The following is a 26,183-nucleotide window of genomic DNA, read 5'->3' as shown; positions in this document are numbered from 1 at the left end:
ACAATGCTATGGGATGGGACTTGTTTGGAAGACACAGTAGGCAAGGGAAGAGATATGGAAGCTGATTTAAGTGTTTTTAACCAAATCAGATAGCTCACAGTACAGCAGGAAAAGGAAATGGAGCCTTTTCTATATATAGGAATATTTACCAGATAAACATAATTATCTAATTTACTAAAGCTGATTCTCTATTAGGATAAACAAGAAGAGTCCTGTACGTGGTCATAGTAGCCCTCAGCAGGGTATAAAAGTGACAGAGGGCAAGGAAGGATCACACTTGAGAATTTATTTCTTCTGGAAACCCACCCAGAACCTCTAACCTCTAACACCATGGTCAACTCCTGTTGTGGCTCCGTCTGCTCTGACCAGGGCTGTGGCCAGGAGACCTGCTGCTGCCCCAGCTGTTGCCAGACCACCTGCTGTAGGACCACCTGCTGCCGCCCCACCTGCTGTGTGTCCAGCTGCTGCCAGCCCTCCTGCTGTGGCTCCAGCTGCTGTAGGCCTAGCTGCTGCATTTCCAGCTGCTGCCGCCCCTCCTGCTGTGGATCCAACTGCGGTGGCTCCAGCTGCTGTGGCTCTAGCTGCTGCTGCCCCTCCTGCTGCATTTCTAGCTGCTGCCGCCCCTCCTGCTGTGGCTCCAGCTGCTGCCGCCCCTCCTGCTGCTGCCCCTCCTGCTGCCTGCGCCCAGTCTGTGGCCAGGTCTCTGGCCACACCACCTGCTATCACCCCACCTGTGTCATCTCCACCTGCCCCCGCCCCATGTGCTGTGCCTCCTCTTGCTGTTGAGCCCCCTGCCCTCTGACTACCATCTCTGGTTACCTCTGCCCTACAGATGTAGACCCTTCTCCTTTTGTGCTGAGCATTAGGACAGATAGAGTCTGGTTGACCTCATTCACAGGTTGAGCCTCATGATTCCAATGAACCCAACCCACTGACTCTGTGAGCACATTCTGGTTCATGTTAAGTTCTTCCATTATTATCTTTTCCTTTCAATACTGGTGCCAAATATGGATATTAATTTGTAATCCATCAGCTAAAAAATCATCCCACTCCTCTAAGTTCCTCTTTCTTACTTATCACTATGGAGCTCTAGATTAACCTTCTTAACAAAGTAAATATTATCTGTAATCCCTATGCAGTACTGACTGGATACCCTCTGACCTGGGATTCAGTTATACACTTAGACCTGGGGGTCCAATTATGTATTTCTAAAAGAGTGAATTTCTTATGTTTTTTTTGCTTCTCTGCTTTCTAATAAACTTTTCTACACATAAAAATTCATCGGCATTGTTCTCTATTGTATTCATGATCATTTTACTCAGTAACTAGGCAACTATATTTTACATGATGATACAGGAAGAACACTCATGTTGAAACCACTTTGAGAATAAATGCTATATCAAATATAGATAATTTTAAGATACTAGAACAAAAGCAGTACATGTGCACATACACATTGGGACAGATTTAATTCATGTCCTTAGCTCTTATTTATAAATTTTAATTTTTATTGAGCTATAATTGACATATAACATTATATCCTTCAGGTATACACCATAATAATTTGATATTTGTATACTCTAAGAAATGATTACCACAATAAGTCTAGTTACTATCTGTCACCATACAAAGTTACAAAAATATTTTCCTTGTAATGAAAACTTTAAAGATTTATTCGTTTAGCAACTTTCAGGTATGTGACACAATAATATTGACTACAGTCACCATGCTAACATTACATCCCTATGACTTATTTATTTTATAACTGGAAGTGTACACCTCTTAAGCACCTTCACCCAGTTTCCCCACTCCTTATCCCCACTGCCCTCTGGCAACAGCCAATCTGTTCTCTGCATCTTTGAGTTTTGTTTTGTTTGTTCATTTGCTTAGATTCCACCTATAAGTGAAATCATACAGTATTAGTCATTGTCTGACTTATTTCACTTAGCATAATATCCTCAAGATCCATCTATGTTGTTGCAAATGGAAAGATTTCATTCTTTATGGCTGAATAAAATTTCACTGTGTATATATACCACATCTTCTTTATCTATTCATCCATTGATGTACACTTAGGTTGTTTATGTATCTTGGCTATTGTAAATAATGCTACAGTGAACATAGGGATGCATATTTTTTTAATTAATGTTTTCCTTTTCTTTGGATGAATACCCAGGAGTGAAATTGCTGAATTATATGGCAGTGCTATCTTTAATTTTTTGAGGAACCTCCATATTGTTTCCCAGAATGGCTTCACCAATTTACATCCTTACCAATAATGCACAGGGTCCTCCTTCTTGAAGCCATGCTTTGGAATCACACATTAGGATATCCCCCTTCCATTATATCCTCACCAACCAGTAAACCCAATGTAGAAAGAAGATTATAATGACAAATTTAAACATTAGTAATATATTTTTAAGTGAAAAGCTTAGCAAAATTACATGAATAAAAAATGAAAAGTTTAATGAGATTAATTATATAAACAAAGATTAAAAAACTAATGGAAAAATCTGGTAAAACTGGTCAAAGAGAGAGAAAGGTAGAGAAAGAAGATGACTGAAAGATGGACAAATAACATTATGTTTGTAAAGGGGAATAATCAGCTCCCAAAAGAGTAGAAATTTTTTAAAAACATACTAGAACATTACTGTGGAAAGAACCAAGATGCCCTTCAACAGACGAATGGATAAGGAAGATGTGGTCCATATACACTATGGAGTATTATGCCTCCATCAGAAAGGATGAATACCCAACTTTTGTAGCAACATGGACAGGACTGGAAGAGATTACGCTGAGTGAAATAAGTCAAGCAGAGAAAGTCAATTATCATACGGTTTCACTTATTTGTGGAGCATAACAAATAGCATGGAGGACAAGGGGAGATGGAGAGGAGAAGGGAGTTGAGGGAAATTGGAAGGGGAGGTGAACCATGAGAGACTATGGACTTTGAAAAACAATCTGAGGGTTTTGAAGGGGCGGGGGGTGGGAGGTTGGGGGATCCAGGTGGTGGGTATTGGAGAGGGCACGGATTGCATGGAGCACTGGGTGTGGTGCAAAAATAATGAATACTGTTACACTGAAAAAATAAAAAATTAAAAAAACATACTAGAACATTACATATAAGTTTATACCAATATATTTGAAAATTATGATTGAATTGACTTGTCTAGAAAAATATAAAGGTAATTCCAGAAGATATACAAAACATAAATAAGCCAATAACCATTAAAGAAAATATACCTATGATGCAAAATCTATCCTCTACATATATTGATACTAAAAAGCCAGACCCATGTTGATTCATTAGTAAGTTTATTAAGCCTTAAAGTTCTCTCCCACTCCAACTAGGAAAAAGAACAGAAGAAAGGAAAATCTTCCCATTTTTAGTAAAACAATAATATCAAAAACATACAAGAACAATGTGATAAAGGAAAATTATAGGCCTATATTATTGAAGATCATAGATGCAAAATTCCCATAAATACTAGTAAATGAAATTTAGCAATATATAAAAAGAATAACATATCATAACCAACTACAGTTTCCTAGACATTCAGGAATGCTTCAAAATTAGAAAATATTTAAATAAGCTCATTGATATTACTACATTAAAGGAGGAAAACTTCAGGATTATATCAATAGCTATTATATCAATAATATATATTATATTCAATAATATATAAATGTATTATTCAGGGTTCTCCAGAGAAACAGAACCAATAGGAGATAGATAAATAGATATAGACACACATTCATATACATAAACCAACACACACACACACATACACCCACTCTCCCTATATAGATAGATATAAAATAAATCTCTTTCTCTCTCTATATATATAGGTAGATATAGATATAGATATAGATATAGGGATTTATTTTAAGGAATTGGCTTATGTGATCACAGAATTTGAGAAGTCCCAAGATCTGCATTCAATAAGCTGGAGATCCAGAAGAGCTGATGGTATAATTCCAATTCAAAAGCCAGCAGGCTCAAGACCCAAGAAGAACCAATGTTTCAGGAAAAGACTGATGTCAAGGGAGTCAGACAGGAGGAGTTCCTTTTTAATCAAAGTGGGGAGACGTCAGCCTTTTTGTTCTATTCAGACCTTAAGTTGATTGGATGAGGTCCACTCACATTGGAGAGGGCAATCTGCTTTATTCAGTCTAATGGTTTGAATATTAATCTTACCAAGAAACACTTTCACAGACATACCCAGAATAATGTTTGTCCAAATGTCTGGGCATCCTATGGCCCAGTTAAGTTGACACATAAAATTAGCCATCACAATAGTCATTTACTACTTAAAATACTCTAAGCAAAATAGGGCTAAAAGAGGACATTTTTATCCTAATGAATGCTATTTATTAAAACTTCATAGCAAACATAATAGTTAACAAATGAAAAGTATTCTACTAAAGTTTAGAATAAGACAAGGATAACTCATATCACTCCCTATCATTCATTGTTGTATTTGAGATCCTAGCCAATGCAATCGATTAGAAAAAAGTGTTACCAAAAAAAAAAAAAAGTTGGTATTTGTAGACAATACTGTTGTCAACATAGGAAATTCAAGAAAACCCACAAACTTGTGCTAAAAAGAGTTCAGAGAAATCAGTATATAGAGTACTGACCAAAAAAAAAAAAAAAAAAATACCCAATAACATTTTTATAACTTGCAAGAGTCAATTAGTAATTCTAATTTAATAAGAAGGAAGATTTCATTAAAAATAGCTACAAATATTATAAAAAGCCTCAAAATAAGCCTAAAATAACTGTGCAATGTTTATGAAGAAAAGTTTGAAATATTCTTTGGAAATCTATATGTAAATGAAGAGTTAATATCAGGTTTATTACTGGGAAGATTTAATATCACAAATATGTCAATTCTTCCTAGTTGAATCAGTAAATTTAATGCTATTCTGATCAAAGTTCCAATGAGGTTTTTAAACAGAGTATAACTAACTGTTTCTAAATGCATATAGAAAAGAAAAGGTCCAAGATTAGTCAAAGTTATGCTGAAAAGGAAAGTAGAGGGATTTTTCCCCTATCAGAAATATTCCTTCTCCCACCTCACAGGCTGCCTTTTAGTTTTGTCCACTGTTTTCTTGGCTATCCAGACACTTTTTATTATGATGTAGTCCAGATAGATTATTTTTGCTTTATTGCCCTTGGCTCAGGAGACCTATCTAGAAAAAATTTGCTACGGCAAATGTCAAAGACATTCCTGCCTGTGCTGTCCTCTAAGATTTTTTTATGGGTTTAGGTTCACACTCATTTTGAATTTATTTTTGTGTATAGTGTTTCTTTCTTCTGCATGTTGCTCTCCAATTTTCCCAACACCATTTGTTGAAGAAACTGTCTTTCTTGCATTGAATATTCTTTCCTGCTTTGTTGAATATTAATTGACCATACAGTTGTGGGCTCACTTCTGGATTTCCTAGTCTGTTCCATCGACCTATGTGTCTATTTTGTGCCAGTACCATAGTGTTTTGATTACTACAGGTTTGCAATATAACTTGAATCTGAAATTTTGATGTCTCTAGCTTTGCTTTTCTTTTTCAAGATTGCTTTGGCTATTTGGGGTCCTTTGTGGTTCCATACAAATTTTGGGATTGTTTGTTCTAGATTTGTAAAAAATGTTACTGGTATTTTGATAGGGATTGCTTTAAATATGTAGATCAGGAAGTCCCTTTTTATGTCAATGACATTTCCTGGTTGACCAGGAAGAGAAGGAGGAAGAGAAATAAAAGTTACTCAAATGAATGGAAATGCAGTGAACGTCTAATTTGACTTTCTAAAAGTCTTTATCCAAGCTTTACAACAAAGATTCCCAAATTAATTGATTTGCTGTTCTGACAGATTAGATTATTCTTCGTTAATGTTTGCTCTCTTCCCCTTCCTACCCCTTTGGGAGAAGTATCCTCTTCTCCCACTCTCCCACCCTGTGACTTGAACTCCACCATGTGACTTGTTTGGCCAATGAGATGTTAGAGGACATGATCCATGCAAAGACTTAAAATATGCAGGACTGCATTGCTTCCATGTGCTTATGCCATCAGAACCAGGGTTTCCAATTAAAATACAGGACACCTCATCAAATTTTAATTTCAGATAAATAACAAATTTTTTTTAATTTTTATTTATTTTTTAAATTTCTTTTCATTGTTCCAGAATTCATTGTTTATGCCCCACACTGAGTGCTCCATGCAATACGTGCCCTCCATAACAAATTTTTAATGTAAGTATGCCTCATACATACTCAGGCAAACTTATGCTGAAGATTTATTATGCTAAAGATAAATCCAATTTTAACTTGGCACCTACATTTTTATTTGCTAAATCTGGCAACTCTAATTCAAAAGGAAGTCCCAAACCAACCCACTGCCAGAAGCCAAGACCAGCCTTAATCAGACAAAACACAACTGACCTGCAGACATATGACCAAGAAATAAATACTTGTTATTGTATATTCTGAGAGTTTGTGGTTGCTTGTTATGCATTACAGCTGACTAACTCAACCATGGTGGCAACAAGAAACTAGCTTGCATATAATTCCAGCCACATTATCTCAGAGAATTACTTAGTCTGCACCCGCACATGAAAAAATCATCAAATACTATAAAGGAGCCAAGAGAGAATCTTGGGATGAAGAGATTTAGAGAATTTAATATAATTCAAACCTATGATATCTTCCATGATATCACTGAAGCCAAAACAAAACTAATCCCCCCATGAAAACAGTAAGAAGCCTCTCCCTTTAAAAGCTCAAGGTACTAATTTTAGGACATCTGATTGGTGGTTTGCAAGCTCCTGGCCCTTTCTGTCATTTAGTGCTCACAGAAAGTAAGTGGAGTTGATGGAACAGGATGCTTTTTTTTTTTTTCACCTCAAATCCAAAGGAAAAGTACATCTCTACTTCACAAGTAAGAGGCAAATTTATGGAACTCATCACAAAGGGTAGAAATGGGGTGAAGGATAAATTAAAAAACAATAAAAGGAATTAGACAAGTGCATTATCTCACAGTGCCACAATGTGTTACCAAAGGGAACCAATCTACACTTAGAATATCTCAGAACAGGCAACCCCCCACACCTCCACCCACCAGTAAGCCAAGCTCTGTTGATCCCTCCTCAGAGAGAAACCTCTGCACTGGTGCACATCTGACCCTGCAAACAAGTCCTAGGGCCCTTTTGGATTATCTCTCATTGGAACAAGACACTTTTTCCTAACTTTTTTCCAGCATCACTTTTAATAATGCTTACTTAAGACTTGAGATTAAAAAATGGGGGAATACTTGAGATGTTCTCTCTCCTGTCTGAAGACTATGGTCTACTGACCCTGATAAACATAAAACTCATAGTAGAGGCTGCTTACTGAGGAATGAGGAGACCTAGACCCCACTGAGTGACTATGGTGAACCCACATGACCTCTCCTTTAAGATGAGGGGATAGGTCTATATGTTCTCTACAGTCCCTTCCCAGAATCTACACATATAACAATTAATCCTGAATAAATTACAAAGATAAAAACTGCAACAGATCCTTGATGAAAATTTTACAGTCAAGGTAGAGTTTGGTCTGGAAGGAGGAGAGGGCATTACAGGTGAATGGGGGAGACAACAACCAGGGCAGAACAGCCCACGCCCTACGAGGGAAGAGTGACTAAATCAGGGTGGCAGGGGTGCAGGATACAATGTGGTCCCTCCTCATCTGAAAACCATAAACCTGCCCCTCGGTGAGTCATGAAAGGAGACATCCAGGAAGCAGATGTCTACCAGCCTGCACAAGAGTGTTGCTATTTAACCTGTTACTGTTAGGACCACAGGTGTAAATACGGCAAGTCACTGTTTGGGTGGTAATTATGTGAGTCTTTGAAGTCCAGCAATAAAATGCCGGCTAAAGGGAAGAGTGAGTAGATACTATTCTAGTTTAGAAAACACATTCTTTTCTCTTCCATGAGTTAGGAATATTTCAAAGGAAAATTCATCAGAATTGAATCCAATGTCTACATTTGGTAAGAATAAACAATATGGAAAACAAAGGAATGTTTGTGGTTGTGTGCATAGGTGTGTATAAGGTGAAGATTCAAAAAACATGATTTACTCAATGCTAAATCCTAACTTAACTGGCCAGATGATTAAGAAATGATCATGTGTCCTGGGGGTCAGCAGCAGCAGGCCAGAGTATAAAAAGGGCCCAGAGCAGGACAGAGACATTCACACTTGACAACACTCAAATCCTCTCACCAGTCCAACCCTAACCAACCCCAGACATTATCATGTCTGGCTCCTGCTGTGGCTCCCGCTGCTCCTCCTCAGGCTGTGGGGGAGGCTGCTGCCAGCCCTGCTGCCAGCCCTGCTGCTGCCGCCCCGTGTCCTGCCAGACCACCGTGTGCCGCCCCGTGACCTGCACCTGCCGCTGCACACGCCCCATCTGTGAGCCCTGCCGCCGCCCTGTCTGCTGTGACCCCTGTGGCCTGCAGGAAGGCTGCTGCCGTCCCATCAGCTGCTGCCCCACGTCCTGCATGACCGTGGTCTGCCACTACCCCGTATGCTGTGACCCCTGTGGCGTGGAGGAGGGCTGCTGCCGCCCCATCAGCTGCTGCCCCACGTCCTGCACGGCAGTGGTCTGCCGCCCCTGCTGCTGGGCCTCCACCTGCTGCCAACCCATCTTAGTGCAGGCGCCCTGCTGCCGCCCCCCCTGCTGCCAGCCTGCCCCCTGCCGCACCACCTGCAGGACCTCCCCCTGCTGCTGAGATTCCCACTATCCCCATAGAGCAACACACTGGAGCCTAAGCACCTATTCTGCATTTTAAGAAAGTAGAAAGAAAAATAGGTATTTTTCATAAGGTGACAATAGTCATTTTTACATCCTACCATTTGGATATACAAGCAGATGTCCACAACAGCAGAAGACACTATGGGTGGTAAATCTCTCTTCAAAACCCCTCAGAGTAGACTTTGCAAACCCATCCTGTACTCTGAGGACTGCTCAAACCCTCCCCACCATCTTTTGCAAGGTGCTGCTTGCTTGTTTTCAATAAACTAAGTTTTCTTGTAAACCTCCCTGCTCTCTGATTCATTCAGTAGTCCAATGTTTATTAGTGTATGTAGATGATCAGACAAGGAATAGGAAGAAGGAAGACAAGACAGAGAAGGTGAGGAAGACAGGAGAGGAAAGGGAAAGGTGCTAGGAATCCTGGTATGAATCTCGGAAGGTGGTACAGGATGGCTGGGCTAGTCCTCAGACTGCTTACGTGGATAGGAAATCTGTGCACACAGGGTCTTCCAGGGTCTGTCCACTGCCCACATGTCCAGGTTCATGTCTCAACACCCCCCACCAAGTTTCACTGCAAGTAACACTAAACTCACAGTAAGTGGCACATACCATGTAGTTCCGTAGGTCTTTGCTTTTGTCATATTCTTTCATTTATCTGGAATATTTTTTTTCCACCTACCCCAGCCCTCCACTTTCTTCACCTACCTAACACTGAGGCATTTCAAAGATTCAGCTCAGCCTTTTGTAACAGCCCTGCCCTAACCCCTCCATCAAAGAAACACACCCACACACATGTGCATACACACAGAGAGGTTGGGTTAGGTGCCCCTAACATGCCAATAGCATCCTATGCTTACTTCCCTCCCCAAATAGCATCATATTGAGATCATCCATTTCTCTGTTTCCAAAGAAGGGACCACAATTTATTTATTCTTGCTTTCAGTTTGGAGCTCAATGTTTAGAATATGGTTGGTACTTGATTTCTATTTGTTGAATCAAACAAAATGAGAAGGTAATTGTCTTCATGACAAGAATTTTAAAAGGCAGATATTCTACTTAAAGCAGAATCTTCAGCATCAGTATAACTTAACTTCTCTGACCCTCAGGTTTCCTCTTCTGCCAAATGGTAAGGTTAATCCTTACCATTGTAGGTTGCTGGGAAAGTTAAATGACCTTATGCATGTAAAGTGCTTGGCACACAGTATTCACCAAGTACCATCCACTGATATTCCTTGTTGCACATCTGAATATCACTGTATCAAATGGGCTCAAAAGATGTGCTATTTATTACATATTATGTCACTGAGAGTGGGAGAAGATTGAGGAGAAGCCTTTTGTTTTTTTCAAGACAGTCCACATCCACTGGCAGAAACGGATTTCCTAATACAACAAAACATATTCCTAAGATTTCCTAAGTATAAGAAAAGAGGGCAAAAAAAAAATTTATCATCAGATTGAGGCCATCTCAGAATGAAAATGCTCTATAAAAGTGGATTGGCTAATCCACAGGAAAGAGCCCCTAGATTACAAGCTTTATGAATAAGTGTTTAGCATCAGAAGCAAGGAGAGCTGGGGAGAATACATGCATCTGATGGAATTTTCCTTTCACCCTGAAGCGCCCAAAGGAATTAAACAACTCAGACTGTAAGAAACTCTAAAAGATTACTTGGGTTAGTCTTCCCTGGCTTTGGGCAAATGGTATTTATTAGGCAGAAAACATTTTTTTTTTTTTTTAAAGTACGCTCCATACCCAGCATGGAGTCCAACACAGGGCTTGAACTCACGATCTTGAGATCAAGACTCAGACACTTGACTGACCCACCCAGGTGCCCCTAGGCAGGAAAGATATTTATTTGTTAAATTCCAGAAAAAAATCCCACCCACCCCCTGATCATCTAGAATTTTTCCATCTAAAACATTTTCTTTTCAATGAATGATATCCATTTCTTTTGTCTTTCATGTTGTACAGATTTCATGATAAACCTGGCCTATGAAGAACATTAGGGACAGATGACCTTTCCCCTTCTACAACTGAGGAAATGTGCTGGTGGAGAGATGGGTATCAGCTCTAAGCCACACAACTGCTAGGTGAGGGAGGAAGCATCTGAATCCCTCTTTGTCTTCCCTATCCTCCTCCTGCCCTTTCTCCCTCACTCTTTCCCATCTCCATCTCTGACTCTTATGATTGGATGGTATTTCAAAGATCATTTTGGAGAACAGGGAATGCATATTCTGTTTTCAGAATTTAAAAACCTTCCTAACATCCAGTGGCCAGTTCCTAACAAATCACAACTCATGAAACTATGGAGGAGGAGGCATGGTTCACCATCAGAAAAAGTCACCAACACTGCATACTTTTTCAATCCAACCACAAAATCTCACAATTTATCACCACCATAGTTAACATTTACTTGTTCCCACTCTGGTGATTATGCTCTTGCAGAACATCTGGAGTTCAAATAATAAGACTAAAAAAGCTCACGTGGTAAAGATTAGGGACAATCTCTTGTCCAACAAGCTTAGGCTTATTTATGTGCTACAGCAAAAGAAACTACGCAACACAGGGGACCAGGAGCATCCCACCCAACAAAGGAAAAGCTTTTTTTTTTTAAATAGGATTTTTGAAGAACAGTAGAGTTTACATAAAATTATATGAAATGGTATTTTAATGGGCTCAAAGCAAAACAGAGGTTTGAGCAAAAGTATTAACATCAGGACTGGGTTGTGACAGGACTTAGGTCCTCTTTCCCTGAAAACTACATAATTAAGATAAATGAGGAATATTGTACCTGAAAACCTCTTATCTGAAACTCTACCTTTGAGTTGGATATTGAGGCTGCTTCTCTGTGTTAAGGTGACGAAGATCCTGTCCCAGAAATAGTGAGACCTTCCATTCTTAATGATGTGGCTTAAAACTGCAAAGTTTCTGACAGTCTGTGATTTCAGGACACAGAATTTCTTAGTGTTCTGTCCTTTCTGTTAATTAACAAATGCAGTGAGTTTACAGACATCTTCTTATTCCTACTATTTGAATTGCTGTATATATTCTAGGCCAAAATAACAATACTCTAAATCATAAATCAACAAGTTCCCACTTTACTTCACTAGATGGGACAGAAGTTTTGGTAACTATGACTACCTGTTCACTAGTCTGAAATAACTCAGCTGGAAAAAACCTAGGGGTCATTCATCACTGTTTACAGTCATCAGAAGATCACAGTGTTGTCAACACTTTGCCATTCTTTTATCTGCATGACTTTAGAGAAATCATTTCACATATCGGGCCCCTCAAGAACTGTGAAGGACTATGATCGGTCACAAACTCAAAGGCCTTCAACGACCAGGACTATGGCAGGCCAATGAATGTATAAAACATGATCTAGCAAATGAAACACTTTGTGGAGACAAATTTGGTCTGAGAGTCATCAGCAAGCCTTCGAGGATATCATCCTTAACCTCCCTTTCAACTATAAATTTATTTTCTACATTTTCACTTTACTTAACTATGGTTAAAAAAGACAAAGCTTTTTTTTTTTTTTTTAAAGATTTTTTTTATTTTTTTTACAGACAGAGATCACAAGCAGGCAGAGAGGCAGGAGGAGAGGGGGGAGGAAGCAGGCTCCCCGCTGAGCAGAGAGCCCGATGCGGGGCTCGATCCCAGGACCCTGGGATCATGACCTGAGCCGAAGGCAGCGGCTTAACCCACTGAGCCACCCAGGCGCCCCAAGACAAAGCTTTTATAAATTTATTTTTTATTAACCTATAATGTATTATTTACCCCAGGGGTACAGGTCTGTAAATCATCAGGCTTACACATTTCACAGCACTCACCATTTCACATACCCTCCCTAATGCCCAGCCACCCTATCCCTCTCCCCCAAACCCCCAGCAGCCTTCAGTTTGTTTCATGAGATTAAGAGTCTCTTATGGTTTGAAAAGACAAAGCTATTTTATCAGTCATCAGTACATGTGGCTCCCTTTATTTTTCCTGAAGCCAATTTCACACTTCATAAGCAATCAAACCCTCAGCCAAGAGACCGAAGTATCTACCACAGAAAGATAATTGGCTCCTTTACAAATATCTCCAATATGTTTTGAAGAACTCAATACAAGTGCTCTTATGGTTACACCTAGAAAGAAAGAGTAATCCTAATTTTAACTCTAAGACCATACTCAGGGAGGGGCATTCAAAATGCACAATACAAATAAAGTCCTCACTTAGTGTGACCTTATTGCCCCATGAAAAGTCTTCTCCTTTCATTGCTTTATGTGCCTTTGTCTTGCCATCCTAAGATTTGTAATCACTGTGTGATGAGAAACTACTTAGAATTTCCTTTTATTCCTTTCCCTCTCCATTCCCAAATAGCATAGTGCTGTTTACACAGAAAGAGTCTCAGTAGTGACTCAGATTTATAGGCAAACTAGAGTCGTTCCAGTAGCTCTGGTGACTATTTCCTTAAAAACAAGGTGAAGCACTATTCTATTTTCCAGAAGCACTAGACCATTCTTTCCATAGCAGAATCAGTACATGTCTCCTTCCATGAGTCATCCTGGTCTTTCAGAAATTCTTACTTCATCTCAATATCAATTAGAAACCAGGTCTGTGACCTCGTGAACCCTACAGTCTCATACTTAGTCATGGGTGGTGAATAAGACAAACAAGAAGAAAGTAGGATGGTGGCAACACTGGGTTCTACAAACTTTCATCTTGTCATGTGACATGTCAACTTGTCATAAGACATGTCAACTGGTCATGTGACATGGTATGGAAGGATTGGTTATTCCATGAGCAATTTTTTGGATGATATAAATTACCAAGTATTCATTTCAATGAGGAAGAAAGCAGACAGGCAGAAAGGAAAGCATCCTTCCATGATGTTGGAATTGCTGCCTCAGCAATTGAATCCACCAATCTAGAGGTCAACGGGCAACCACAACTCCAGGAAATGACCCCAACTCCTGGGGGTCATCAGCAGCAGGCCAGGGTATATAAAGGGCCCAGAGCAGGACAGAGACATTCACACCTGACAACACCCAAATCCTCTCACCAGTCCAACCCTAACCAACCCCAGACATCACCATGTCCGGCTCCTGCTGCGGCTCCACCTGCTCCTCCTCGGGCTGTGGAGGAGGTTGCTGCCAGCCCTGCTGCCAGCCCTGTTGCTGCCGCGACCCCTGCTGCTGCCGCCCCGTGTCCTGCCAGACCACCGTGTGTCGCCCTGTGACCTGCACCTGCCGCTGCACGCGCCCCATCTGTGAGCCCTGCCGCCGCCCCGTCTGCTGTGACCCCTGTGGCCTGCAGGAGGGCTGCTGCCGCCCCATCAGCTGCTGCCCCACGTCCTGCACGGCCGTGGTCTGCCGCCCCTGCTGCTGGGCCTCCACCTGCTGCCAGCCCATCTCTGTGCAGGCGCCCTGCTGCCGCCCCCCCTGCTGCCAGCCTGCCCCCTGCCGCACCACCTGCAGGACCTCCCCCTGCTGCTGAATAGCCCACTGAGAAACATTCCCAGGTGTTCAGAAACATGTAAAAACTCTTCCCAACCCAAGGGATCAAATGAGAGATTCCTTTGCAACCTACATGCTCTTCAACAACTAACTCAACAGTAGCTGTCTATCCGTTTTCCCACATAATTACCCAGTTAATCCCGCCCCTCTTCTACAATCTTTAGAAACATCCCGAATTTCATCATTTGAATTCCTGGCTTGAAAAAATTAGTGAACAAAGATCAAAGTTCCTCTTGAATGGAGCTCTATCCCACTGACTCATCATCACATCTCTACTATTATAAGATGGGATACTTTTCCAGGATATCATTATATTTATGAAGGGTTTTGCATGGTAAAATAATAAAAATTTTATCTCTGGGAAGCAAATGGGTTTCTCTTTATTGTTTATTAATTTTCAAAAGCTTATTTTTTGGTTATGGTATGGTATACATAATCAGAAAAAAAAAACAAAGAAAGAAGGGTTTTTCAGGGAACTTTTTTTTTTTTAACTTTAGGAACAATTCAGGTACAAGATCTGTAATTTTAATAGCAGTTTAAATAATGTAGAACATCTTGTGTGAGGTACTTTTATAGCTCAAGCCACAGGTTTTGTAGTGATGCTGAGGAAATGGAGAGACTACATGTTTCTCTGATCATGAACTTGACCCATGAGTCATCCCCACACATGTGATAAGTGGGAGGAAGACTAATTTAGAGCTGCATTTATAGCCTGATTTAGAAAACTGTGCAGTGATTAATATAAGTGGTACCTGGGAATCCTGAACCACTGAAGGCCTAGGCTAGAAGAATCACTATCCCATCTTTCCTATAGCTCCCCTCTGGCACTACTATGGCCAATTCTGATTCTAATGGAGTCATTGCTGCTGGAAAAATGAGATATGCAGCTGGAATCATTCATTTAGAACTCCAAATGACTTTACCATTAAAACAATCCCCAAGTAGTTGAAGTGGTAAAACATTAATCCACACTGGGCATATCTACCTGTCCAGAGAGATGAGGCAGGCCAGGAAAGCTTTATGAAGGTCTGGAACTTAAATGACTTTCTTCATTGCTGGATTCCCACTGATATGTGCCATACTTGGCACATAGGATAAAATCAGAATTTGTTGAAGGAGGGAATGAATAAGTTCTACAGGGTTGCAAGAGAGAAAAACATCTCTATCCCTCACTGATTCTCTCCTTATGATGGACATGTACATTCTTCTAATACAATAAATAAGCCACCTTATGAAGGAAGTATTTTTCTTGAAATATGGTAAAAAAAAAAAAAAACAAACTTCTCAACAAGAAGTCCATTGCAGTCAAAACATTGGCATGCACAACAGAGTCTTCTCTTTAGTAAGGGTCTATCTACTGGTATATAGAAACTGGACTTGTGAGCCTTTCTACATATTCTTGGACACCATTTAAAAAATTCTCTAACTACACAATTTTCCCCTCTCAGAATTTTCTTTGTTGGCTTCCTACAGAATTCCTTGTCTTACATTATTTTCTCAGATGTAGAATTCTTTGTGTACTCCCAAGCTTATCATCATTATTGAACTGTGCTTGTTTTCAGAGTAACTCCATGCCATGGTTAACCACAGTGGTTGGTGTGGATCTGGGTAAGCCTGCAAGAAACTATGCAAGCAGAATGATCAGAAAGGAGGCTTGCACCACAGCCTTCAACCACAGGCCTAGAACAGGATCAGTTGTAAAGCAAAAGATCAGAACCAAGCAAATCCAAAGGCAGAGTCTACAAAGTGGCTGAGGGAAGTGATTTTCCTCAGTCCCAAACGACTGAGAATCACAGCTGGCTCTGGGAGCAGGAGTATGCTCAAGCACAGTGCATGGGGAGACAAGGGAACAAGATACAGGGTATGACAAAGCAGGCCTGGAGACCACTTTTGGCAGGATCACTACCTGGTGCTCTATTAAGATGGCAGACTGCAACCTTCATCTAGATGGTGGTGTAGGGGCCAAGGGCAGGCTGCCCCAAAATGGGCTACTTCGGCATAAACATTTTCCTGAGTTAAAAGCAATCAAAACCCAGCAGATTCAGGAAATGTTCTTTACCTCCCCTGCAACTACCTGCCTCTACCAGGAAGAAATCTATTAACAAGATTTCTCTTTATATAAGACACTTATATGCTAATAGGGCAAAATTTGTTTTCCAAACATCTCCTCTCACCTTCTGGCTCATGGTCTTTCTCCCCTTTGTATCCTCAGACCCCCACCTCTCTCCTTAGCTCATGTAAGTATCATGTTGCCTCAATGTCTTTGGAAATTCCATGGCTGTGTGGATTCCCCATAAGTATGCCATTAAATTTTATTTTCTCCTCTTAATCTGTCACATGTCAATCTGGTTCTTAGTCCAGCTAGAAGAACTTTAAAGAGTAGAGTAAATTATACCTTCTCAACAGTGGCTTTGTTCATAGTGCCCCATAACCACTTTGATAGGTCCAACTTTGATGCTATCTCCTTAGGGTATGTTTTGGAATTTTTTTAAAGATTTTATTTATTTATTTGACAGAGAAAGAGATCACAAGTAAGCAGAGAGGCAGGCAGAGAGAGGGGGGAAGCAGACTCCCCGCTGAGCAGAGAGCTCGATGCAGGGCTCCATCCCAGGACCCTGAGATTATGACTTGAGCTGAAGGCAGAGGTTTAACCCACTGAGCCACCCAGGTGCCCCTGTTTTGGGATTTTTAGAAAGCTATGTGGGAGATAATTCTTTGAATTCCTGAGGATATGGGAAAGACGTAAGAATCCTTTCAGATAACTCTAAAAATTAGCCATTTCATAAATACCAACTATTTTAAAGATAAATTCACTGTTAAAATTCATACATAGAACAGATGTTCCTTAATGGCAGGGGAATATGATAACCATATTCCATTCTTCAGCTTACAAATAATGTTCCCACAGATGTTTTTGCAGTAAGCTCTGGCTCCAACCTAGTAGGTGTATGATCTTAGGCAAGTCACTTCTCTACTTCCTTATGTGTAAAATGAGGAATACAATACCTATCTCATAGGATTATTGTGAGAATACATGTATTTGTTTTAGCACAATATTTAGAATATAGTTGTTAGAATTCAATGATACATTATTGTGAAGATTTAAAAAATGCAATTTTCCATGGTTTGGAAAGCTACAACTATGGAAAATAATGAGCACATATCTAAGACAATTTAAAAAAAAAAAAAAAAAAAAAGCAAAAATCAAAAAAAATTAAAAAAAAAAAAAAAAAAAAGCCAAAGTCACAGTAACAGAGAATAGAACAGGGATTACCAGAGGCTGAGTTTATATTGTACATTCTGTACATAAGGAACCAGATAAGTGACTTGCCTAAAGTCATACACTCATGACACCCTAGTGTTGGAGCCAATACTGTGGGATGTCGGGGGTGAAAGAAATAATTAAGAAAAAAAAAATGGTACAGTGGTGGTTGCCAGGGGCTGGGGAGAGGGGTTCAATGGGTAGTTAGTGGGGTTTTTTGTTTTGGTTTGGTTTTTTTAAAGATTTTATTTATTTATTTGTCAGAGAGAAAGAGAGAGAGAGCATGCACGGGGAGCAGCAGAGGGAGAAGCAGGCTCCCCGCCAAGCAAGGAGCATAATACGGGACTTGATCCCAGGACCCTGGGATCATGACCTGAGCCGAAGGTAGCTACTTAACTAACTGAGCCACCCAGATGTCCCAGTGGGGAGTTAGTGTTTAATGGGTACAAAATTCTAGTTCTGCAAGATGAAAAGAGTTCCAAGGGCACCTGGATGGCTCAGTCAGTTGAGCATCTAACTCTTGATTTCAGCTCGGTCATGATCTCAGACTCATGAGATCAGGCCCCACCTCAGCCTCTGCACTCACTGTGAAGTCTGCTTGGGATTCTCTCTCTCCCTCTGCCTGCCCACCCACCACCCTCTCATTAATTAATTTTTAACTAATTATTTAATTACATCTTTTTTAAGAGCTCTAGAGATGGATGTGCTAATGGTTCACAGCAGTATAAATATATACCATATCACTAAACTGTACACTTAAAAAATATATGTTATATGTTATATATGTATTTTACCAAAATTTAAAAATTGGGGGGGAAAAACTACACTGATGACAAGATGATAAGATGTTTTCCTGTAGCTCCCAGAAGTACACAGTAAAACTTCTTTTACTGAGATACCATGACTTTTGAAATAGTCCTTTATTATTTTCCTGAACTTGTTTTGTCCAGGAAGCTTAGCAGTGGAAACAGACACTCACAACTTGGGGAATTCACTTCCACTATTAGTAAGAGCATGACAGCTACTCTGTGTCATCAAAACATCAATTGGTAAAACATCACTGAATTATGAAGATAATTGGAAACTTTGAAGTTAGGGTCATTAAGTTCATATTCGAACCATAAATAGCAAAATATAATGGGTCTCCATTAAATAAGGAAAGCAAATGGTCTTTCACGAATACCTGAGCACCTAAAAAAAAAGTGTCTAGGGAACTTGCTAAACTATCAGTGTCATTTCAGAAAAAATAAACACAAACAAGGAAATGATCATGTGTCCTGGGGGTCATCAGCAGCTGGCCAGGGTATATAAAGGGCCAAGAGTAGGACAGAGACATTCACACCTGACAACACCCAAATCCTCTCACCAGTCCAACCCTAACCAACCCCAGACATCACCATGTCCGGCTCCTGCTGCGGCTCCACCTGCTCCTCCTCGGGCTGTGGAGGAGGTTGCTGCCAGCCCTGCTGCCAGCCCTGTTGCTGCCGCGACCCCTGCTGCTGCCGCCCCGTGTCCTGCCAGACCACCGTGTGTCGCCCTGTGACCTGCACCTGCCGCTGCACGCGCCCCATCTGTGAGCCCTGCCGCCGCCCCGTCTGCTGTGACCCCTGTGGCCTGCAGGAGGGCTGCTGCCGCCCCATCAGCTGCTGCCCCACGTCCTGCACGGCCGTGGTCTGCCGCCCCTGCTGCTGGGCCTCCACCTGCTGCCAGCCCATCTCTGTGCAGGCGCCCTGCTGCCGCCCCCCCCTGCTGCCAGCCTGCCCCCTGCCGCACCACCTGCAGGACCTCCCCTTGCTGCTGAGCAGTGCATCAATTACTGATGGTCCCCAGTAGAAGATGGGATCCATCCATCCTGCTCTTCATAACAGAACAGCACGCCTTTTCTGAGAAGTCCGTTTTGTATCTCTTCACCCTAGCTTGGAGTAAGCACTGGAACCCCTTTTTCAGTCTGACTACTCATGAAGAGTACCCTGTCCTCCCAAGAACCCTGTCTAACTCCTCAATCATGTCATCTGTTTCCTAATAAACTTAGTATTTCCAGCATAGAAATCATGGTCTTTGTGATACTTTCTTTTAGTAGGTTCTGTTTTGTCCACAGACATTCAAAGCAAGATGCACAATAATCCTCTCAACTTGTTCTCTAAAATAACCCAAGTCTGGGTAGTTTCCTTATTACCCTTGTAAGTGGAATTTATAAGGCACAGTAACCAAGTGAGAAAGGTGGGCACAGCTAAATCTTCATCACACACAGAGAGTCAGATGTGCTCACAATCCAGACATGCCAAACATCTGGGAAATGTCCTTGAACAATACCCAGTAAGGAGGCTGCATCTCAGCTGATGAGGGTTCCGTCACTGATCTGATACCTGTTGGCAAGCTTAGAAAACCCAGTGTGTTAGAGGTGGAAAGAACCTCAGGCAACATCTGGTCAAACACATTTGTGAAGCTGAAGAGCAATGAGTAATGAAAGATAAAGTAAGTTTCTTACTAATATAATCACTGATGTTCATTAAAGATCCAGGAGACCATATGCCCCCTGACATTAAGCCCTTAAAAGTCAAATACTTCCTCTCAGTATGGTAGGAGACATGTTCTTCTGCCCAGAGGAACTCTTTGGTCTTTTATGGACAAGAATAACTGTGGTTTCAGATAATTCCTTTCTATGTGTTACAGATCTGGTAGTCATTTTGAGTGTTATTCAGGGTGTCAAGTCTTGTGGGTATTGAATCTACATCGGCTCTCAAGGCTGCTCACCTTTATGCTCAGGAACTGGGCAGTAATGGCATTTTCCAAGCAAATTAATCAATCACTGTCAGTCTACACATTGTTAAATATCTACTATGAACAAGACACTGAGCTGACCACACTGAGAGAATATGAAAGAATAAAGAGGGCTCTTGCTTCAAAGAAGTTACAATGTATTTAGGGAGATGAAGTATAAATAAGAAAAAAAGTCAAATAGTACATACTGCAAGCAATATAAATATAGAAGAAATGTCAAGTAGTTAAAAATAGTTGAAGATTGTAAACTTACTAGGAAACATGTGCAATTATCTTGTCATTTTTAAGTCAGAAATAAACAAGCTGTAACATAGTCAACTATTCTGTAAGGAAAATGTATTCTGCATGTTTATGTATGTTTATGCCTAAAAAATTACCTAAAACATGATGCAACAAAATCTAAGAGTAACTGGGGATAATACTCAGTTTCTTCTTTATAATTTTAATTACATAATTTTAAAATGAACATATTTTCCTTTTAATGGAATGTACTGTCTAAAACCTGTATCTATTTTGGGAAAAATATTTGAACCTTTCTCATAATTATGCTCTGCTTTTAAAAACCTACCTATCAGAGTCTAAATGGATGTAAAGCAGATAATTAGCAGCTATTTGTACTCAGAAGAAGTATTTTATTATATATAGAAGAGAATATCACTATGGCATATATGATGGACTTTCTGATACCTTTAAAATGATCAAATTATTAAACATTGATTTGCATTTTAACTCTTTGGGATCATCTCAACTGCTTAAATAAGGTGTGTAATTTGATATATCCCAATTAAAATTTGTTTTAATTGTTAGCAGTTTTAAATTACAGGTATAATTATTTTTGTCCATTTGAATAGACAATTGAGAATTAAGAACATAAGACAATATTTTCCATGTTAAAATTTGATCATACTGTTACATTAAATGATAGTGTTAAATAAAGTCCTAGCATTAGCAATACAAAATATGTAGCCCTTCACCACTAGGAATCTGTCTAAATCAGCTTTAAGGCTTTTTTTAATGGAAGTTTTTCTAAGAGCTCACTCTGTGTTGCATGGACTGTAGGGTTCTCAGTACAGTTCAGGCCACTATCCACAATTCTGACACATATTCTTCTTATAGGTTTTACAACAATAACCTAACTCCCCTTTGAGAAACTGGTGTTAAAAACACGGAACTCTATATCTTCCTTCCAGGCATTTTTATTTTACTTCATTATTACTTCATTTGTTTACTTCATTATTAATGAGACTCTCCAATAGATTATCTTTTTTAGTGTATATTCTGTGGTATAGAATAGAGTGGTAACTGAATAGAGTGGTGCAGGCGCCACCTGAATAGAGTGTTAACTGAAAGAGCAGACCATTTGCCATATCAAATATGCTCACCTTTATTCTAAATTCAAAAGTTAAAGGTTATAAAGGCACCCAAAGAAAATGACTTTTAAAAATATATTCACTTAATAAACACAAGACAGTTGCTAAGTGCCAGGCACTGTTCTTAGCAAGTGACAAATAATAGGTTCTTAGCAAGTGACAAATAATAGCTTATTTACTGTCACAACAACTTGGGTGTGTCCTATCATTAACCTTCATGGCCCAAGGACACGCAGCCAATAAGTAGCCAAGTTTTCAGTGAAGGTTACCTAGTTTTAGGATAAGCGGCATTAAAAAATGCTCTGTGGCTTGCCACCAATGTCAAATCACAGAGTTCTGTGGCACAAATTTCTGAAATTGGACCCATATTTTCTCTGCCTGTACATGAAGCTTGAATATGGGCTGGGGATGAGGACCTTAGACTAACACTAGAACCGCTTTCTGAGAGACTCACGACTTTCTGTAGATCTTTACAAAGGAGAAAGAAAAAATCTCTTTGGAATGATTTTGGATCAAAAGTGTTCAGAGTAGAGAAATTAGTCTTGTTAACTTAAGGTTTTATGTATCCTTGAAAGGCTCCCTTTACATAAAATGTGATCATGAAAACCCCCAACAATATGAAAAACTGATGAGACAATGTGCATTGAAAAGAGCTAAGCACAGGCAACAAAAACAAAAAAATCAGTAAGCGGGACTACAAATAACAAATAAAAACAAAAAGCAAAACAAACAAACAAAAAAAAAAAAAAAAAACAATTTGATTGAAAAATGGACAGAGGACCTGAATAGATATTTTCCCAAAGAAGACATACAGAGGCCAACAAGGTGCCCAACATCAGTAATTATCAAGGAAATGCAAATCAAAACCACAATGAGATATCATCATACCTGTTAGAACAACTAGTATAACAAGATTTAACAAATGCTAGTGAGGATGTGGAGAAAAAGGAACCTTCCTTGGTGTATTGTTGGTGAGAATACATACTGGTAAAACTACTATGGAAAATGGTATGGAGACTCCTCAAAAAATTAAAAACAGAACCAACATATGACCTAGGCAATCCCACTTCTGGGTATATATCTGAAGGAGACAAAATCATGACCTCAAAGAGGTTCTGTATTCCCATTTCATTACAGCATTGTTCATAAGAGCCAAGGCACTGAAGCAATCTAAATGTCAAATGATAGATGAATGCATATAGAAAATGAGATATATGTATACACACACACACAGCATATATATATATGAGTAATATATATATATGATGTGTGTGTATATTCCAAGTCTTGGAATAACTGTGTTTTTTTAAAAGATTTTATTTATTTGACAGACAGTGATCACAAGTAGGCAGAGAGGCAGGCAGAGAGAGAGTGAAGCAGACTCCCTGCTGATCAGAGAGCCCAACGCGGGGCTTGATTCCAGGACCCTGGGATCACGACCTGAGCCGAAGGCAGAGGCTTTAACCCACTGAGCCACCCAGGCGCCCCATGAATAACTGTGTTTTATACATACATAATGAAGTATTACTGAACCATAAAAAAAGAAGGAAATCTTGCTGTTTGTAACAACATGGATGGACTTTGAAGGCACTACATTAAGTGCAGTAAGTCAGAGAAAGGCAAATAATGTATGATCTCACATGTGGAATCAAAAACATCGAATTCATAGAAACAGAGAATAGAGAAAAGGTGGTTGTCAGGGGGTGAGGAGTAGAAGAAATGGGAGATTTTGGTCAAATGATACAGACTTTCAGTTACAAGATGAACACCAGGGATATAATGGACAGCACAGTGACCACAGTTAACAAATCCTAGAGGAGAACACAGGCAGTAACTTCTTTCACATCGGCCACAGCAACTTCTTTCAAGACACGTCTCCAAAGACAAAGGAAACAAAAGCGAAAATGAACTTTTGGGAGTTCGTCAAGATCAAAAGCTTCTGTACAACAAAGGAAACAGTCAACAAAACAAAGAGGCAATCCACAGAATGGGAGAAGATATTCGCAAATGACACTACAGACAAAGGGCTGATATCCAAGATCTATAAAGAACTCCTCAATCTCAACATCCAAAAAACAGATAATTATGTCAAAAAATGGGCAGAAGACATGAACAGACACTTCTCCAAATAAGACATACAAATGGCTAGCAGACCCATGAAAAAATGTTCATCATCACTAGCCATCAGGGAAATTCAAATCAAACCCATATTGAGATACCACTTTACACCAGTTAGAATGGCCAACATTAACAGGACAGGAAACAAGAAGTGTTGGAGAGGATGTAGAGAAAGGGGAACCCTCTCACAGTATTGGTGTAAATGCAAGTTAATACAGACACTTTGGAAAACAGTGTGAAGATTCCTTAAGAAATTTAAAATAGAGCTACCCTATGATCCTGCAATTGCACTACTGGGTATTTACCCCAAAGATACAGATATAGTAAAAAGAAGAGCCATATGTACCCCAATGCCCATAGCAGCAATGGCCATAATCACTGAACTGTGGAAAGAGCCAAGATGCCCTTCAACAGAAGAATGGATAAAGAAGATATGGTCCATATATACAATGGACTATTACGCAGCCATCAGAAAAGATGAATACCCAACTTTTGTATCCACATGGATGGGACTGGAGGAGATTATGTTGAGTGAAATAAGTTAAGCAGAGAAAGTCAGTTATCATATGGTTTCACCTACTTGTGGAGCATAAGAATTAACATGGAGGACATTAGGAGAAGGAAAGGAAAAATGAATTGGGAGAAATCGGAGCGGGAGATGCACCATGAGAGACTGTGGACCCTGAGAAACAAACTGAGCATTTTGAAAAGAAGGGGGATGGGGGGATAGGTGAGCCTGGTGGTAGATATTAAGGAGGGCATGTATTGCATGCATGGAGCACTGGGTGTGGTGTATAAACAATGAATCTTGGAACACTGAAAAAATAAAATTTAATTTAAAAAAAACACAATACTATGTTGTACATTTGAAAGTTGCTGTGACAGTTAAGCTTTAATCTTTCCATCATAAAAACAATAACAAAAACCATAAAAACAATAACAAAAACAAAAATCAATAACAAAATGATAATTATATAGGGTACAGTGAAGGATGTGTTGACTAATTCTATCATGGTAAGCATTTTTCAATATATACATGCATGAAATCACCCCAATGTACACTTTAAGCTTACAAAATGTTATAAGTCACTTATATCTCAATAAAGCTGGGAAAAAAAAAGAACAAGAAAGAGTAGAAAACATGAGTTTTTATCTTGGCCCTGGTTGCTGCTTTGGAAAAAAGTCAAGTGTGTCCATGGACAAGAGAAAGAACATGAAATGTGGGAGAATCAAAGGTCTTCATTGATGAGACCACACTTCATTTATCCCTCTTATGTTTCCCCAATTATGACTATATGTTCAGTCAGTTTACATTCCTTCTAAAGTTTTAGAATTATTGGGGGATCTTTAGCTCCTGGGGCTTGAGGCACATTCTTTTGAATGATGGGAATGATCCTAAAGTGACCAAAAATCCTGTCTGGCAAATAATAAAAGGGGAAAAGCTAAAACGTAATGAGACTTCTTCCCCCATGTAACTCCCCAAGGGCCTCTAACAACACTTCCCTAAGAAGCAGTGTCATCACAGAACACCTGTGCAGCCTCCTACAAGCCTCCTCTGATCAATGTATTATCTATGTCTGCAATGCTGATTGAAAACCTCCATCTTACCACTTAGTCATACAGTGCCTATGTCAAGGATATTAAGAAAAAAATTCTTGTTACACAATTCTCTATCATAGATATAAGAAAGGCAAATATAAAAAAAAGTCACGTCTCAGAAATAAATATCAACATTCTGTGGCCAGAAGGACCACAGTCACTCAAACTTGACCTAAAGAAGGGGAAAAAATGAAATGCAACCATGGATATTTTATTTCAATAACTTAACTGACTTACAAAAGTAACCTTTTATCTTTCCCATACAAATTATCTGAACTGCGGTCTTATTCAAGGTATATGCATTCTATTGTATCAAGTAATATGTCAATAAACTTCCAAGGAGTCCAGACCCAAGGACATGTCCAATACCTGTTTGACTCACATGCAAGTTTCTCAGGGCATCTCCTGGGGGTCAAGTCAGGATTCAGTCACTGATCTAGAGACCCCTATACGTTTCTTTTACAATTTGCAGTTCCTTTAGGACCATTTTCCCCAACATTCATCAGGTGCTACCTACCCAACATAAATATGAAGAGCTGTTATTATCTCAAATGACTGTGAGGGTTTAGATTTTGATGATGAACAGCATGAATAGATCCATATTTAGGAAAACAAGAGTTCTCTAATGAGATCGTGAGTATGTCACAAGCAATGCAATCATTAGTCAAAACAAAATTCTACTTAATTGGCCAAAAGATAAATGGGGGGGGGGAGTGTCATCAGCAGCTGGCCAGGGTATATAAAGGGCCAAGAGTAGGACAG

At 39.7% G+C, this 26,183-nt stretch overlaps 4 protein-coding genes across 5 annotated transcripts; all 4 read left to right on the top strand.

The window, feature by feature from the left end:
* The first annotated feature begins 330 nt into the window (after positions 1–330).
* On the top strand, positions 331–786 carry LOC111151288 (keratin-associated protein 4-6-like). Its single transcript, XM_022509176.1, has one exon. It carries the CDS (start codon positions 331–333, stop codon positions 784–786), a length of 456 nt encoding a protein of 151 aa, XP_022364884.1.
* Positions 787–8,289: 7,503 nt separating this feature from the next.
* On the top strand, positions 8,290–8,766 carry LOC111151286 (keratin-associated protein 2-4-like). Of its 2 annotated transcripts, XM_022509174.1 has the most exons (2): positions 8,290–8,528; positions 8,610–8,766. In XM_022509174.1, the coding sequence occupies exons 1-2, from the start codon at positions 8,290–8,292 to the stop codon at positions 8,764–8,766; spliced, it is 396 nt and encodes a 131-aa protein (XP_022364882.1). The 2 variants fall into 2 exon arrangements, with proteins under 2 accessions (XP_022364882.1, XP_022364881.1); XM_022509173.1 differs by having other exon boundaries at positions 8,290–8,766.
* A 5,103-nt stretch (positions 8,767–13,869) lies between these two features.
* LOC111151289 (keratin-associated protein 2-4) lies at positions 13,870–14,271 on the top strand. Its single transcript, XM_022509178.1, has one exon. It carries the CDS (start codon positions 13,870–13,872, stop codon positions 14,269–14,271), a length of 402 nt encoding a protein of 133 aa, XP_022364886.1.
* Positions 14,272–18,951: 4,680 nt separating this feature from the next.
* LOC111151290 (keratin-associated protein 2-4-like) lies at positions 18,952–19,354 on the top strand. The gene is given in 2 exon segments (XM_022509179.1): positions 18,952–19,293; positions 19,295–19,354. Coding segments are annotated over 2 exon segments (402 nt in total).
* The last annotated feature ends 6,829 nt before the right edge of the window (positions 19,355–26,183 follow it).

This window comes from Enhydra lutris, unplaced genomic scaffold (genome assembly GCF_002288905.1).
Source record: "Enhydra lutris kenyoni isolate GAN:26980312 unplaced genomic scaffold, ASM228890v2 scaffoldscaffold26, whole genome shotgun sequence".
NCBI lineage: Eukaryota > Metazoa > Chordata > Mammalia > Carnivora > Mustelidae > Enhydra > Enhydra lutris.
Note: the sequence above shows the minus strand (reverse complement) of the source record. Positions and strands in the feature narration are given on the sequence as shown.